The sequence below is a fragment of the Vitis vinifera genome, chromosome 5, assembly GCF_030704535.1.
Source record: "Vitis vinifera cultivar Pinot Noir 40024 chromosome 5, ASM3070453v1".
NCBI lineage: Eukaryota > Viridiplantae > Streptophyta > Magnoliopsida > Vitales > Vitaceae > Vitis > Vitis vinifera.
In genome coordinates this window covers 20,925,211-20,936,733 of record NC_081809.1, presented here as the reverse complement: position 1 = coordinate 20,936,733, position 11,523 = coordinate 20,925,211, and the positions used below count along the sequence as shown (strand labels likewise).

Below are 11,523 nucleotides of genomic sequence, written 5' to 3'. Positions count from 1 at the left end.
TTTAAAAACTCAAGACGGGTTCAGGATGAGTTTAAATATGATTTTGTTTTGTCCTGTTGTAATTATATATAAGTTTAAATAAAAAATTATTTTAATTGATTTTTTTTTAACTTTTTAAACATAAATAAAACATTGTTTTTCATAAAAATAAATAATAGATTTTGATAATATTTCTTTATTTATAAATTATATTTATTTTTAATAAAATTAAAAGAATTAAAAAAAAAAAAAAAAAAAAAGGAAAAAGTTGAAAACTTTTAAATGAGGTAAGTCGGGTGAATATGGGAATTTCCTATATTACTCCATCCCATTAATTTTTTTTGTTTGTGGACGAGGATGAGAGTAGATAGAAAGTTGGGATGAAGTGACCCCCCTCAAATTGTCATCCCTACTCGTCTTTATTATGTACTTTATTATGGTTCGAACGTTGTTTTCCTCATTTAATGAAAAAAATTGCAGAAACATTTGTTTAATATTTTAAAAAAAAAAAAGGAAAAAAAAAAAAAAAGAAGAAGAGCTTTCCACCATTCAAATAGATCCCTAGTGTCATATTGAAACGACAGTTTGGCATGTCATATATGATTCAAACAGTGATAAATATCAATATCACCTGTCAGCCATCTACTAAAACCTCTTCATATTTGGGTCCCATAACAAAATTACTTTATGCAAATTGTTTGCACTCACCATTCTTAAAAAACTCATTCATACCCTTTATATTTAAATATTAATGTATCTATACCCTTCTCTGCTTGCTGCATCTCACATTTGTTTCCCCCTCTTCAAAATTCAATAATCCCTTCACTAAATTACTCATAACTATGGCTTACATTTGTAGTCTACATTTTGACCCCAAATATTCTTACTAAAATAATTTAAAATTTGTATTTGGATTTTTCTATTTATGAAAACAAACCTCATCAAAAAAATGTAAAGTGAAATTGTTTAATAATCCCTGAGTTAAAATGCTACATTTTGAACGGACATAAAGGTTATGTTTGGTTCCTGAAAATGTGAAGAAAAGAAAATAGAGAGAAAAATTAGAAAGAATGAAAAAGTAAAGAGAAATAAAAAATAGATTTTACGATAATAAATTATTTATATATATATTTTTAAACTCATTTAACTTATTTTTCTCGTTTATATAGAGATTGAATAATTTTAAAATGTATAAATTTTGAACTAATTTTAGAGTACGTTTGATAGTGTTTTTATTTTGAAGTATTTTTAAGAGAATCATCTAAGACTATGTTTGGTTCTTGTATAATACTAAGGAAAGAAAAAAAATGTTAAAAAAAAACTGTTTTCTCATGTTTGGTTTTACTATATAAAATATAAAAGAAAATCAAATATAATTAAAATTAATTTAAAATGTATATATATTTAAATTATTTAATCTTGCTATAATATAAAAAAAAAAAGTAAAATGAGTTTGAAGAAACGTATAAAAATAATTTATTAAATTTAAACCTTTTTTTTCTTTACTTTTTCTTTTTTTTATATATATTTTTTCTCTCTATTTTTTTTCTTTAGTATTTTCCCTCAAATTTTTTGAGAACCAAACCTAATCTAAGTATTTCTAAAAAAAAATATTACAAGTGATTTTTCATACTTTTAAAAGTGTTTCTTAAAATTTGTCAAACACTTAACTTTTTTTCAAAAACGCATTTTAGGTTAAAAACGTTTTTTAAAATTACCATCAAATGAGTTGTTAATTATATATATATATATATATGTTTTCCATGATGAAACCAAACATGAAAAAAAAATGATTTTTCTCAAAATTTTGTTTTTCTTTTGAGAGCCAAATATAAGCAAAATAATATTGGCAAATTGCATGAAATCCGCTTATTAATATGTTTAATCAAAATCAAATCCAACCCAAGATGCTGGTGAAATTTTTTGATATATGTCATGAGCAACTCAAGTTGCAATAAATTATTAAAACAAAAGGATAAAATAAAGTCTTGAAACCCAATGAAAAATTTTAATACATGTCACGAGTAACACAAGTTGCCATAAATTACTAAACAAAATGATTAAAATAAAGTCTTCGAGCATATAAAAAAAAAAGTTTTAAAAATGTACTATGTCATGGAAGAAGATATTAAAACTAAAGAAAATTTAAATTATAAAATATGTCATTAATTATTAATTAATATAAATGATAATCCTCAAACTCAAGTTGAACATCAAAGTTAGTGGATGGATTGATAAACCAACTTAGTAACTTAATTTAAATCATTAAATAAATTAAGTATATTTGATAAAATAATTTAATGATATAACTTAATTTTAAGTAATAAGTAAAAATAATTAACTTATTTTTAAATTCATATATTCATTTTATCTTTTTATTATCATTTGCTCTAATTACCTTAATAATATTATTTGCTACCACAATATTCACTGTTGCTCAACCTTCGATTCCCTATTTATAATTTTATGATGATAAATATATCAATTTGATTATTTATAATAAATTATTATACATTTTAAGTTAATATTATTAAACAAATTTAATACTTAAAGTAAAAATTAAGTAATAAGTTTTAAGGTGTTGTTTTTTTTATTAAATAAAAAAATAAAAATATTTGACTTTTTTTATCCAGTTAAAAATAATTTATTCATATCAATCAATATAATTAAATTGATTTTATTAATAATAAGTTCATTTTAATTATATTAGTTGATATTAATATCTTATTTTTTAATTGAATAGAAAAAGTTAAATATTTTGATTTTTTCTATTCAATAAAAAAAATCAATATTTAACTTTAAGTCAACTTAAATTATTAAGTAATAAATATTAAATATTCTATTAATTTAATATACTTTAAAAATAAGTTGTATTTCTATATTTTTATATTTTAAATAATATAATAAAATAAATAAATAACAATGTACTAATTTGAATTTAGGTGGCATCCTTCCGAGTCCATGGTTCTTTGAGCTAGGGCCGACCATGAACTGTTAAAACCTTTATTCTCGCCAATCCGCGGCAGGGAGTTAGGCAGGTTGGACCCTAAGAGCAAAAGTGTGAAAACATTCCCATTTCTAAAGGCAAAGTGTACCAAAGAAAAAAAAAAAATTGAAAAATATTGCTATTGGTATATCGGGCAAAATACGAGAGGTGGTCCCTCCAAATCCATTAACCGACATGTGGCGGTGACTCCAGTAGAAAGGTCGTTGAGGCAACCGGAGTAGCCGGTTCCTGAAGGGCGGCGAGATCTTTCCGAAAATCCAGTAGTCCAACGCGTATCTTTTTGCCTATAAAAACCTGAAACGCAGCGTTTCATTGGGGAAAAAAAAAATAGGGAGACGTGATGGCGGTTTCAGAAGAAGAAGGCGTGACCCTCGAAGTTCTGAGGAAGAAAATGGCGGACTTCGCTCGAGAAAGGGACTGGGAGAAGTTCCACAGCCCCAGAAATCTTCTTCTGGCTCTGGTACTCAACTTCTGCTCTCTTTGAAACCCTTAAATTTTATGTATTTTTTTCTGGGCTTAAATCACACATAACCTTTTCTGGGTTTTGTACACGGATCCTCAGAGATCCGACTCTTTGATTTCTATAATCTGAATTGGGTTGTTGGGTGTGGATAAACAAAAGAAAGTGGTGTGGAAAGTGGGTCACTCTCTTTTTCTTGTTTTTTTTCTTTTACTTTCTCTCATTCTTTCCGTGGACCTGAACAGAAGTGAAAATGAAATAGGCAAGGAAAGGGGTGTTTTTGCATAATGTTTCATATCATTTTTTTTTTTCCAGTACTGGGTTGTCTGATGGAAGGGCCGTAGCCTAAAACAAAAAAAAAAGGAAAGAAAGAAAAAAGAAAAATCTAACTTTATTTCTTTAATAGGATAATAATGGAGGTTGGTTGTGTTTGGACCATGGTTTGGTTTTGCTATTTTGGTGTTTCAGGTTGGAGAAGTAGGGGAGTTGTCTGAGATATTTCAGTGGAAAGGAGAGGTCCCCAAAGGCCTGCCGGATTGGAAAGAAGAAGAGAAGCTTCATTTGGGTGAAGAGCTCTCAGATGTGTTGCTGTACCTTGTGAGGCTGTCTGACATATGTGGTGTTGATCTGGGAAAAGCTGCCCTGAGGAAGCTGGAGCTCAATGCCAAGAAATACCCAGTCAAGCTCTGCAAGGGCTCTTCCAAAAAGCACACCCAAATCAACTCAAAATCAAACTCAGTCACCGACAAGAATGGTAGTATTCGAAAGAACAGCAACAGTAGTGGCAGCAGCGAGTGCTAAAGCAGCTCTGATTGGGCTTGATCTTCTCTGCTTTTCTGTTCCCATGACTTCATGATCGGCGCTTGCCTCCTAGGTTTCCAAAGCTTTTTTTGTTTCTTTTCTTCGTTTTTCCTGTTATCGTGTTCATCATGAATCTCACATCTTGTCTTCTTACAGAAGGGTCTCTTAGGTTGTCAACTATTCTTCACTGTTATGTACAGTTTTTGTGGCCCTTCTCCTTATCTTGATGTGCATGAGCACCAACTGGGGTGGTGTGCCTTGGCAAAACTTATTATCAGAAATTTGGCTGATGTTGGAAAGAATACATATGCCTAGTCGGTGGTTATTTCAGTGAGATTTTGGATTTTGGATTTTGGTGGCAATGCTTTGGTGTCGGTGTTTTCCTCAAAGAGCCGCCGCTTTTGGACTTTTCTGGGAAAATTGGAAAATTTTCTTGGCCTTTTCTGTTCACACGTCCTGATAATCATACTCCTGCTAATGGGTTTCACATTCTGCCCCCTTCCCTTCTCCTCTCTCTCTCTAAATTCCCAATCTCTTTAATCATATGTGTCTTTCTCTTCAGAATCTCAAATGATATTCAGGATTAATCTTGATTTTTGATTTTGAAATATCAGTTGGAAAAACTTCAAGATTTGATTTTGATTCGGAGGTCAACGTCAACGCGAGAAACTTGGTTAGCATCCTCTTTATAATAGTGGAAAAATCAATAAAAAATAAAAAGAAAAGGCAAAAAGTTCCAAAATTTCAGGGATGTATTAAGGCTCCTAATTTGACAGAATTGTGAAAATAGTCAGAATGCTTTGGGTTGGTTTTAAAATAAAATGTAATAGCTTAAAAAATTGAAAGTGATTTTTAAAAATATAAGATGAATAGTAAAATATATTTTATTTTTATATAAAAATTTTTATTTTCTATTTTTTAAAAAACTAAAAGGACATTATGAGTGGTGGATATATATGTGAATGGGAAAATTGTTCTTTAAAAGTGTTTTTGAAATCTAAAATATTTTTAATTTGATTTTAATATTTTTAAGTATGTTTTAAAAATAATTTTTATATATAGTGTTTTATTTTTAATTTTTTAAACAATTCTCTTTAAACTAAAAGATTTTTTTTTTTGAAAACATCCTATTTTTTTGTTCTTATATATAGAAAGTAAAAAATAATTTTTAATTGTTAAATATATTTTTTGTATTTTTTATTTTAGAAAACAAAAAACTAAAAACAGTCCCAAACACCTTCATATTTTTTATTTTCCATTTTTTAAGTTTTCATATAGAAAAAAAAATATAGATTTTTCTCATGAGTTAGTAATTTTTTTTAATATTTTATTTTTAAATCATTTTTTTAAAATTTTAATTTTTTTTTTATGTAATTCTGATTTTATATTTTATTCAAAATTATTATTGTTTTTCATTTTAAGTAAATAAATTTTACTATTATTAGAATGGAAAACAAATATTATATCCAAACAAACATTTAGAAAAAAAAAAAAAGAAGAAGAAAGAAAGAAAGAAAGAAAGATGCGGATGATTGAAAAGTGGCAAGATGAATGGTAAAAATATAAAGAAAATCAACACTTAAAAGTTAGGATGAATAGTAAAGAAAGACAGCTTAAAAAGGAAAAAAGATTGCGAATGATTGAAAAGTGATATGGATGAATACTAAAAAGAAATGTAGAGACTTTCATATATATATTTTTACAGGAATTAAAATTTTAGATGATAAATTTTTTTCATATCTTAATTTTTTTAAAAAAATTATTATTATTTAAAAAAAATGAAATTTAAAAAGAAAAAATGGTTATGGTTGAAAAATGGCATGGAGTGAATGAGATTGGATGAATGGGTGTTCATACGGTAGAAAAACCCATGTAACAAATCGACAAATCATGGGCTCTGGTACATCTTCCACTATATATAAACATTAAGAGATTAAACAAATAATGATGTAGGAAGCATCGATTCCTGAGGGGTGTACGAGGCCAGCGCAAATAGGGGGATCTTGTCATTATCAGCCTTGAAACTCATGAGATGGTTGACTGGTCTCTAGGTGGATTGCTCACTAAGTCTTTTGATTTCATTTCCACCCCGCTCCCATTCTTCTTGACATCAATTCTTGTACGTCACCTCTGACCTCATCTTCTTCTTTGTATTTTTTGGACACTAATTTAGGTATTCAAACTCATTTTCTTGATCTTAGGTTTGCTTGAGCAATGGATGTTGGTTCAAGATTTTCTTGATGTTATTCTTTTATGATGATTAAATAAATAAGGATTTAAGATTTTAACATTTTAATTGCAAGTTTGAGGGTAAGAACATCATAATGTATATAATTAAGGAGATAAAAAATGAATTAATTAATCTGTGCAATCATGAAAGTACATTTTTAAAATCATTCATATATTATCTATAATTAAAAGCCTTCAAAGACTTTTTGTTGATATTTTTTTTATAAGGAAGCGAAAGAAAGATTTTGAAGATATTAAAATAACTCAAGGAAGCACACCCAAGGTCAAGAACCTTTTAAGGAGAACTTGGTAAGGTGTATTTAAAAGGTTCATTTTTCAAAGTCCAAACCATCAAGTCGATCACATCCTCTACTCTAAAATTTGTATGTAAAAAATTCTTAAAAATACATTATGTATAGGCACCTCATGGAACATGTATTTCATTGAATGAATTATATGGTCAACCACATGGTAGTTGTCACACTTATGAATTTTCTCCTTGATGTTTTTGTGTTGTGTGACACTTAGAAGCTCTTTAAGGTAGCATGTGTTCACTCACATGAGATTGTAACTAAGAAAGTAACATAAACAAAGAAAAAAGAAAAAAGAAAAAATGGAACAAGGCAACACAAGGTTATAAGGTAACTCTTCCCCAACTTGTATTACTTCTATACAAAGTTTACAATAACACTTGGTTTTTTTTTCTCAAATAAGACTCCCACACTCTCACTTGATGAGTTTATACTTTGAATGGCTAGTGAGCATACTATTTATAGGCTTCATTAGCCAACAACTTACCACATATATATGAACAACCTATTTGAATTTAAATTCAAACACTTTTTAAATTTAAACTCAAATTTTAATTACAAATGTCTTCACACATCTCCATACTTCAATCGTTTGTCATATGTCCCATGACTGATTCAAAGCCCCTCTATTGTTGCTGTCTGTTAGTAACATTCAATGCTTGCCTCATGATCAATGCCCACTTGTCTCCAAGCTCAATGGCTCATGCCACAATCTTAAGGAACTACTTGCTTGCACACACTCTTGCTACATAGGCTTTTGGGGAGATTGGCTTGGCATTTGCCAAGTGTTTTCCTATCTCAACCAACATATTATCTCATCACATTTCAAGCCTTTTTTAGCAACCCTTTGCTTAGGTTGGCCCTAATGCTAAGGAGTCCTTTGTGTTATGCATAATGTCAACCCATGCTTATTGTTAACCTATGAACATCAACCTACTTGAGTGTTTAGCTTGTTACTTGCATGTCTAGGTAGCCCATGTGCATGTCAAGCCTTTTCTTAGCCCACATGCTTGCAACCTACCTCAATGTTAAGCTTTCCTTTAGCACATGATCCACATTGCTATGTTAGCCTATATATGTCCAAACCCAATTGATCCTTCCAACTCGAGGTAACCATTCTCATTTGTGCGTCATAATCATATCTTATGCCATTACACCCATGGATTACACCACATCCTATGACACTGTACTCATGTGTATGAGCTATCAAGGCTCATCTATGTACTGTGCTTGTGTCTAAGACCCCTTATATTGTATATGCTCTTAGTATGGCCTAGTTTGAGCCACCATTATCACTCTTGAGTCACGCTCCTCTCTTCTCCCTTAAAGTGCATTTTAAGTTATTTCCAAAGTGTTTGGAGGAGACACCATAGGTGTTTGAGTAAACATAATGATTTTTCTAAGAAAAAATAAAAAAAATCCAAAAAATCAAATTTTCATTTTGAAATCCCATCTCAAGGCCTCATCTTTTAAGGAAAAACACCAACAACTTGAAATCCTATACTTGAATTTTGGTCATATTGAGTTGCACCACAGGCTACCTATGTGTACTAGCCCATTATATGTATTACCCTGTGTGCTAACAATTTATGTTGCACCTCAAGCCACCATCAAGCCTCCACATGATCCATAAGCTTCAGTTATCATTTTTTCTTACTCAATAGGCACTTATGGGTGCAAAGTGCCACTTTATGAGGGTTTGGTGCTATATTGTAAGAGTCAAGGTGCTAACAACAATCTAAATGATTTATTACCTTCTAAAAGCTATCTATAACTACATTTAATACCAATGGTTAATCATCTGGATGACCAAATGCGGGTTATTTATGCCTAATGACTAGTTTCTCACCAAAAGTTGCATTATGACCCTTGCAATGTACTTATAGCATATCAACATAATGCCTATAACATTATTACTTTATGTCTAAGCCATTTTTTAGCATGTACATTGCATTGATCCCCAACTTACTCTCATTTGATTGCACTCAAGTTCAAACTCTTTCATTCGTATACCAACTCTTCAAAGAGGATGTTCTTCACAAGGATTAAAAAAAATAAAAAAACTACCAAAATATTGATGGTTCGATTTTACCAAAATATTAGTAATATTAGATAGAAAATCAAACAAAAAAATATCAATAGTGTTGTAAAATAAGGATAAATGGAACACAAATAAAGTAGTAGAGATAAAATATATTTTACTTTAACAATATATATAATGGGAAGAAGGAATCAGAGAAGAGAGTTGAAAAAGTTGAAAGAATGAAAGACAGAGAGAATGAGAGAAATAAATTTTTTTCTTGCTTAGGGGATACATATTACAGGGGATGGAAAACCCTTTTATAGGCTTTCCAAATGGCTTCCATTAATATTTCCATTAATGGATATTAATGGAACTCATAAATAACATTAATGGTTTCCATTAATGAGTATTAATGGAAATCATAAATAATATTTAATTAACATTTATTATAATTAATGTGATGACATTCATTACTTTAGTTATAACACTCCCCCTTGGATGTCCACCACATTAGAAGAATATGCCTCATTAAAACTTAGCGAAGGAAAAATAGTACAATATTATTTTTATTCTTTGAGTTGCTTTTGGTATATTAGGATTGCCTCGTTAAAAACCTTGCCAGTAAAACCTAGTATAACAAAACCTGGACGAATGGAAAAATAGTACAATACACTAACACCATTTTACAAGCATACCCCCCCTCATGTTGATATCTTTGAGTTGACGCATTCCAATCTTCTGTATTAACTTCTTGAATGTTGAGGTTGGCAGTGACTTTGTGAGTAAATCTGCTAGATTATCAATTGATTATATTTGTTGCACATCAATTTCACCACTCTTCTGGAGTGCATGTGTATAAAAGAATTTTGGTGAAATGTGTTTATTTCTATCTCCTTTAATATAACCCCATGTTATCTGTGCAATGCATTCAATATTATCTTCAAATAATATTGTCGGGTCACCTTTCATAGAGGAGAGTCCACATGATTCTCGAATATGTTGGATCATAGATCTTAGCCATATATATTCACGACTTGTTTCATGAATTGCCAATATTTTTGAATGATTTGATGATGTGGCCACCTTGTGTGTTTGAGAGATCTCCATGAAATAGTAATACTATTGAAATTAAACGCATACCCTGTTTGTGACCTACCTTTATGTGGATCTAAAAGATATCTTGCATCTGCATATCCAAGCAATTGATGCTTTGATTCCCTTGAGTAAAATAGACCCATATAAGTAGGTCCACGAAGATAATGCAATATATGTTTGATACCATTCTAATGTCTTCGAGTTGGAGCGGAACTGTATCTTGCTAATAAATTGACAAAAAAAGCAATGTCTGGGCGTGTACAATTGGCAAGATACATAAGTGCACCAATAGCACTAACATTTGGTACTTCAGCACCAAGTAATTCTTCACTTTTTTCGCAAGGATGAAATGAGTCATTTTTCACATCAAGTGATCGGATCATCATTGGAGAACTTAAAGAATATGCTTTATGATTCATGTAGTAAAACTTCATTTGGAAAATACTCGATTTGCAAGCTGAGACAAAATTTTGTTTTTCCAAGATCTTTCATCTCAAATTCCTTTTTCAAGTAATTTGTTGTTTTTGTGAGCTCTTCAAGAGTTCCAACAAGATTTAAGTCATCAACATACACTGCAATAATTGCAAATCCGATTTTTGATTTCTTAATGAAAATGCATCGGCATATATGGTTATTCACATACCCTTCTTTTAGCAAGTATTCGCTAAGGCGATTGTACCACATGCGTCCAGATTACTTTAATCCATACAAGGATCATTGTAACTTGATTAACTACATGCTACGAGGCTTTGTACAATTTGTTTCAGGCAATTTATATCCTTCAGGGATTTTCATGTATATATCATTATCCATGGATCCGTATAAATATGTTGTAATAACATCCATGTGACGCATATCCAATCCTTATGAGACTACCAAACTAATTAAGAAACGAAATGTGATTGCATCCATGACACAAGTGTATGTTTCCTCGTAGTCAATACCAGGTCTCTACGAGAAACCTTGTGCTACTAATTGTGCTCTATATCTTATGATCTCATTATTCTCATTGCACTTTCGTACAAATACCCATTTGTACCCAACAGGCTTTACATCTTCAGGTGTTTGGACTATAGGTCTAAAAACTTCTTGTTTTATTAACGAGTCTAACTTTGCCTATATAGTTTCTTTCCATTTTGGCCAATCATTTATATGTCGGCATTTTTCTACATTTTATGGTTCGAGATCTTCATCATTTCTTATGATATCGGAGGCCACTTAGAAAGCGAAAATATTGTTAATAACAATATTATTTTGTTTCCATTTTTCTCCCGTGTGTACATAAATTACTGAGATCTCACAATTTTAGGTACTTGTGCCTCTTTAGGGGCTTCTCGTTCAATATATGTCTCTTCAGGGGCTTCTCGTTCAATATGTGCCTCTTTAGGGGCTTTTTGCACTATTTGTGCCTTTTCTAAGGCTATAGATTTATTAATTTTAAATTGATCAGTCATTTTGATGGCCTCTTTTAGAGTTCCAAGTTTTTCTTGGGTTTTTCTCTTCCGGGAAGTTACATTCTTTGAGCCGACAGGTCTACCATGCTTCAGGCGTATCTTATATTCATTTGTTAGTTGTCCTACAGGGACATCAATCCGTGCTGGAGTATTTGCAGTCAGGA

The 11,523-nt window shown here is 30.5% G+C and overlaps 1 protein-coding gene across 1 annotated transcript; it reads left to right on the top strand.

Annotated features, from left to right (window-relative positions):
- The first annotated feature begins 3,279 nt into the window (after positions 1-3,279).
- LOC100266931 (uncharacterized) lies at positions 3,280-4,581 on the top strand. Its single transcript, XM_002264438.5, has 2 exons — positions 3,280-3,446; positions 3,915-4,581. Exons 1-2 carry the CDS (start codon positions 3,327-3,329, stop codon positions 4,245-4,247), a joined length of 453 nt encoding a protein of 150 aa, XP_002264474.2. The 5' UTR covers positions 3,280-3,326; the 3' UTR covers positions 4,248-4,581.
- Positions 4,582-11,523: the final 6,942 nt, after the last annotated feature.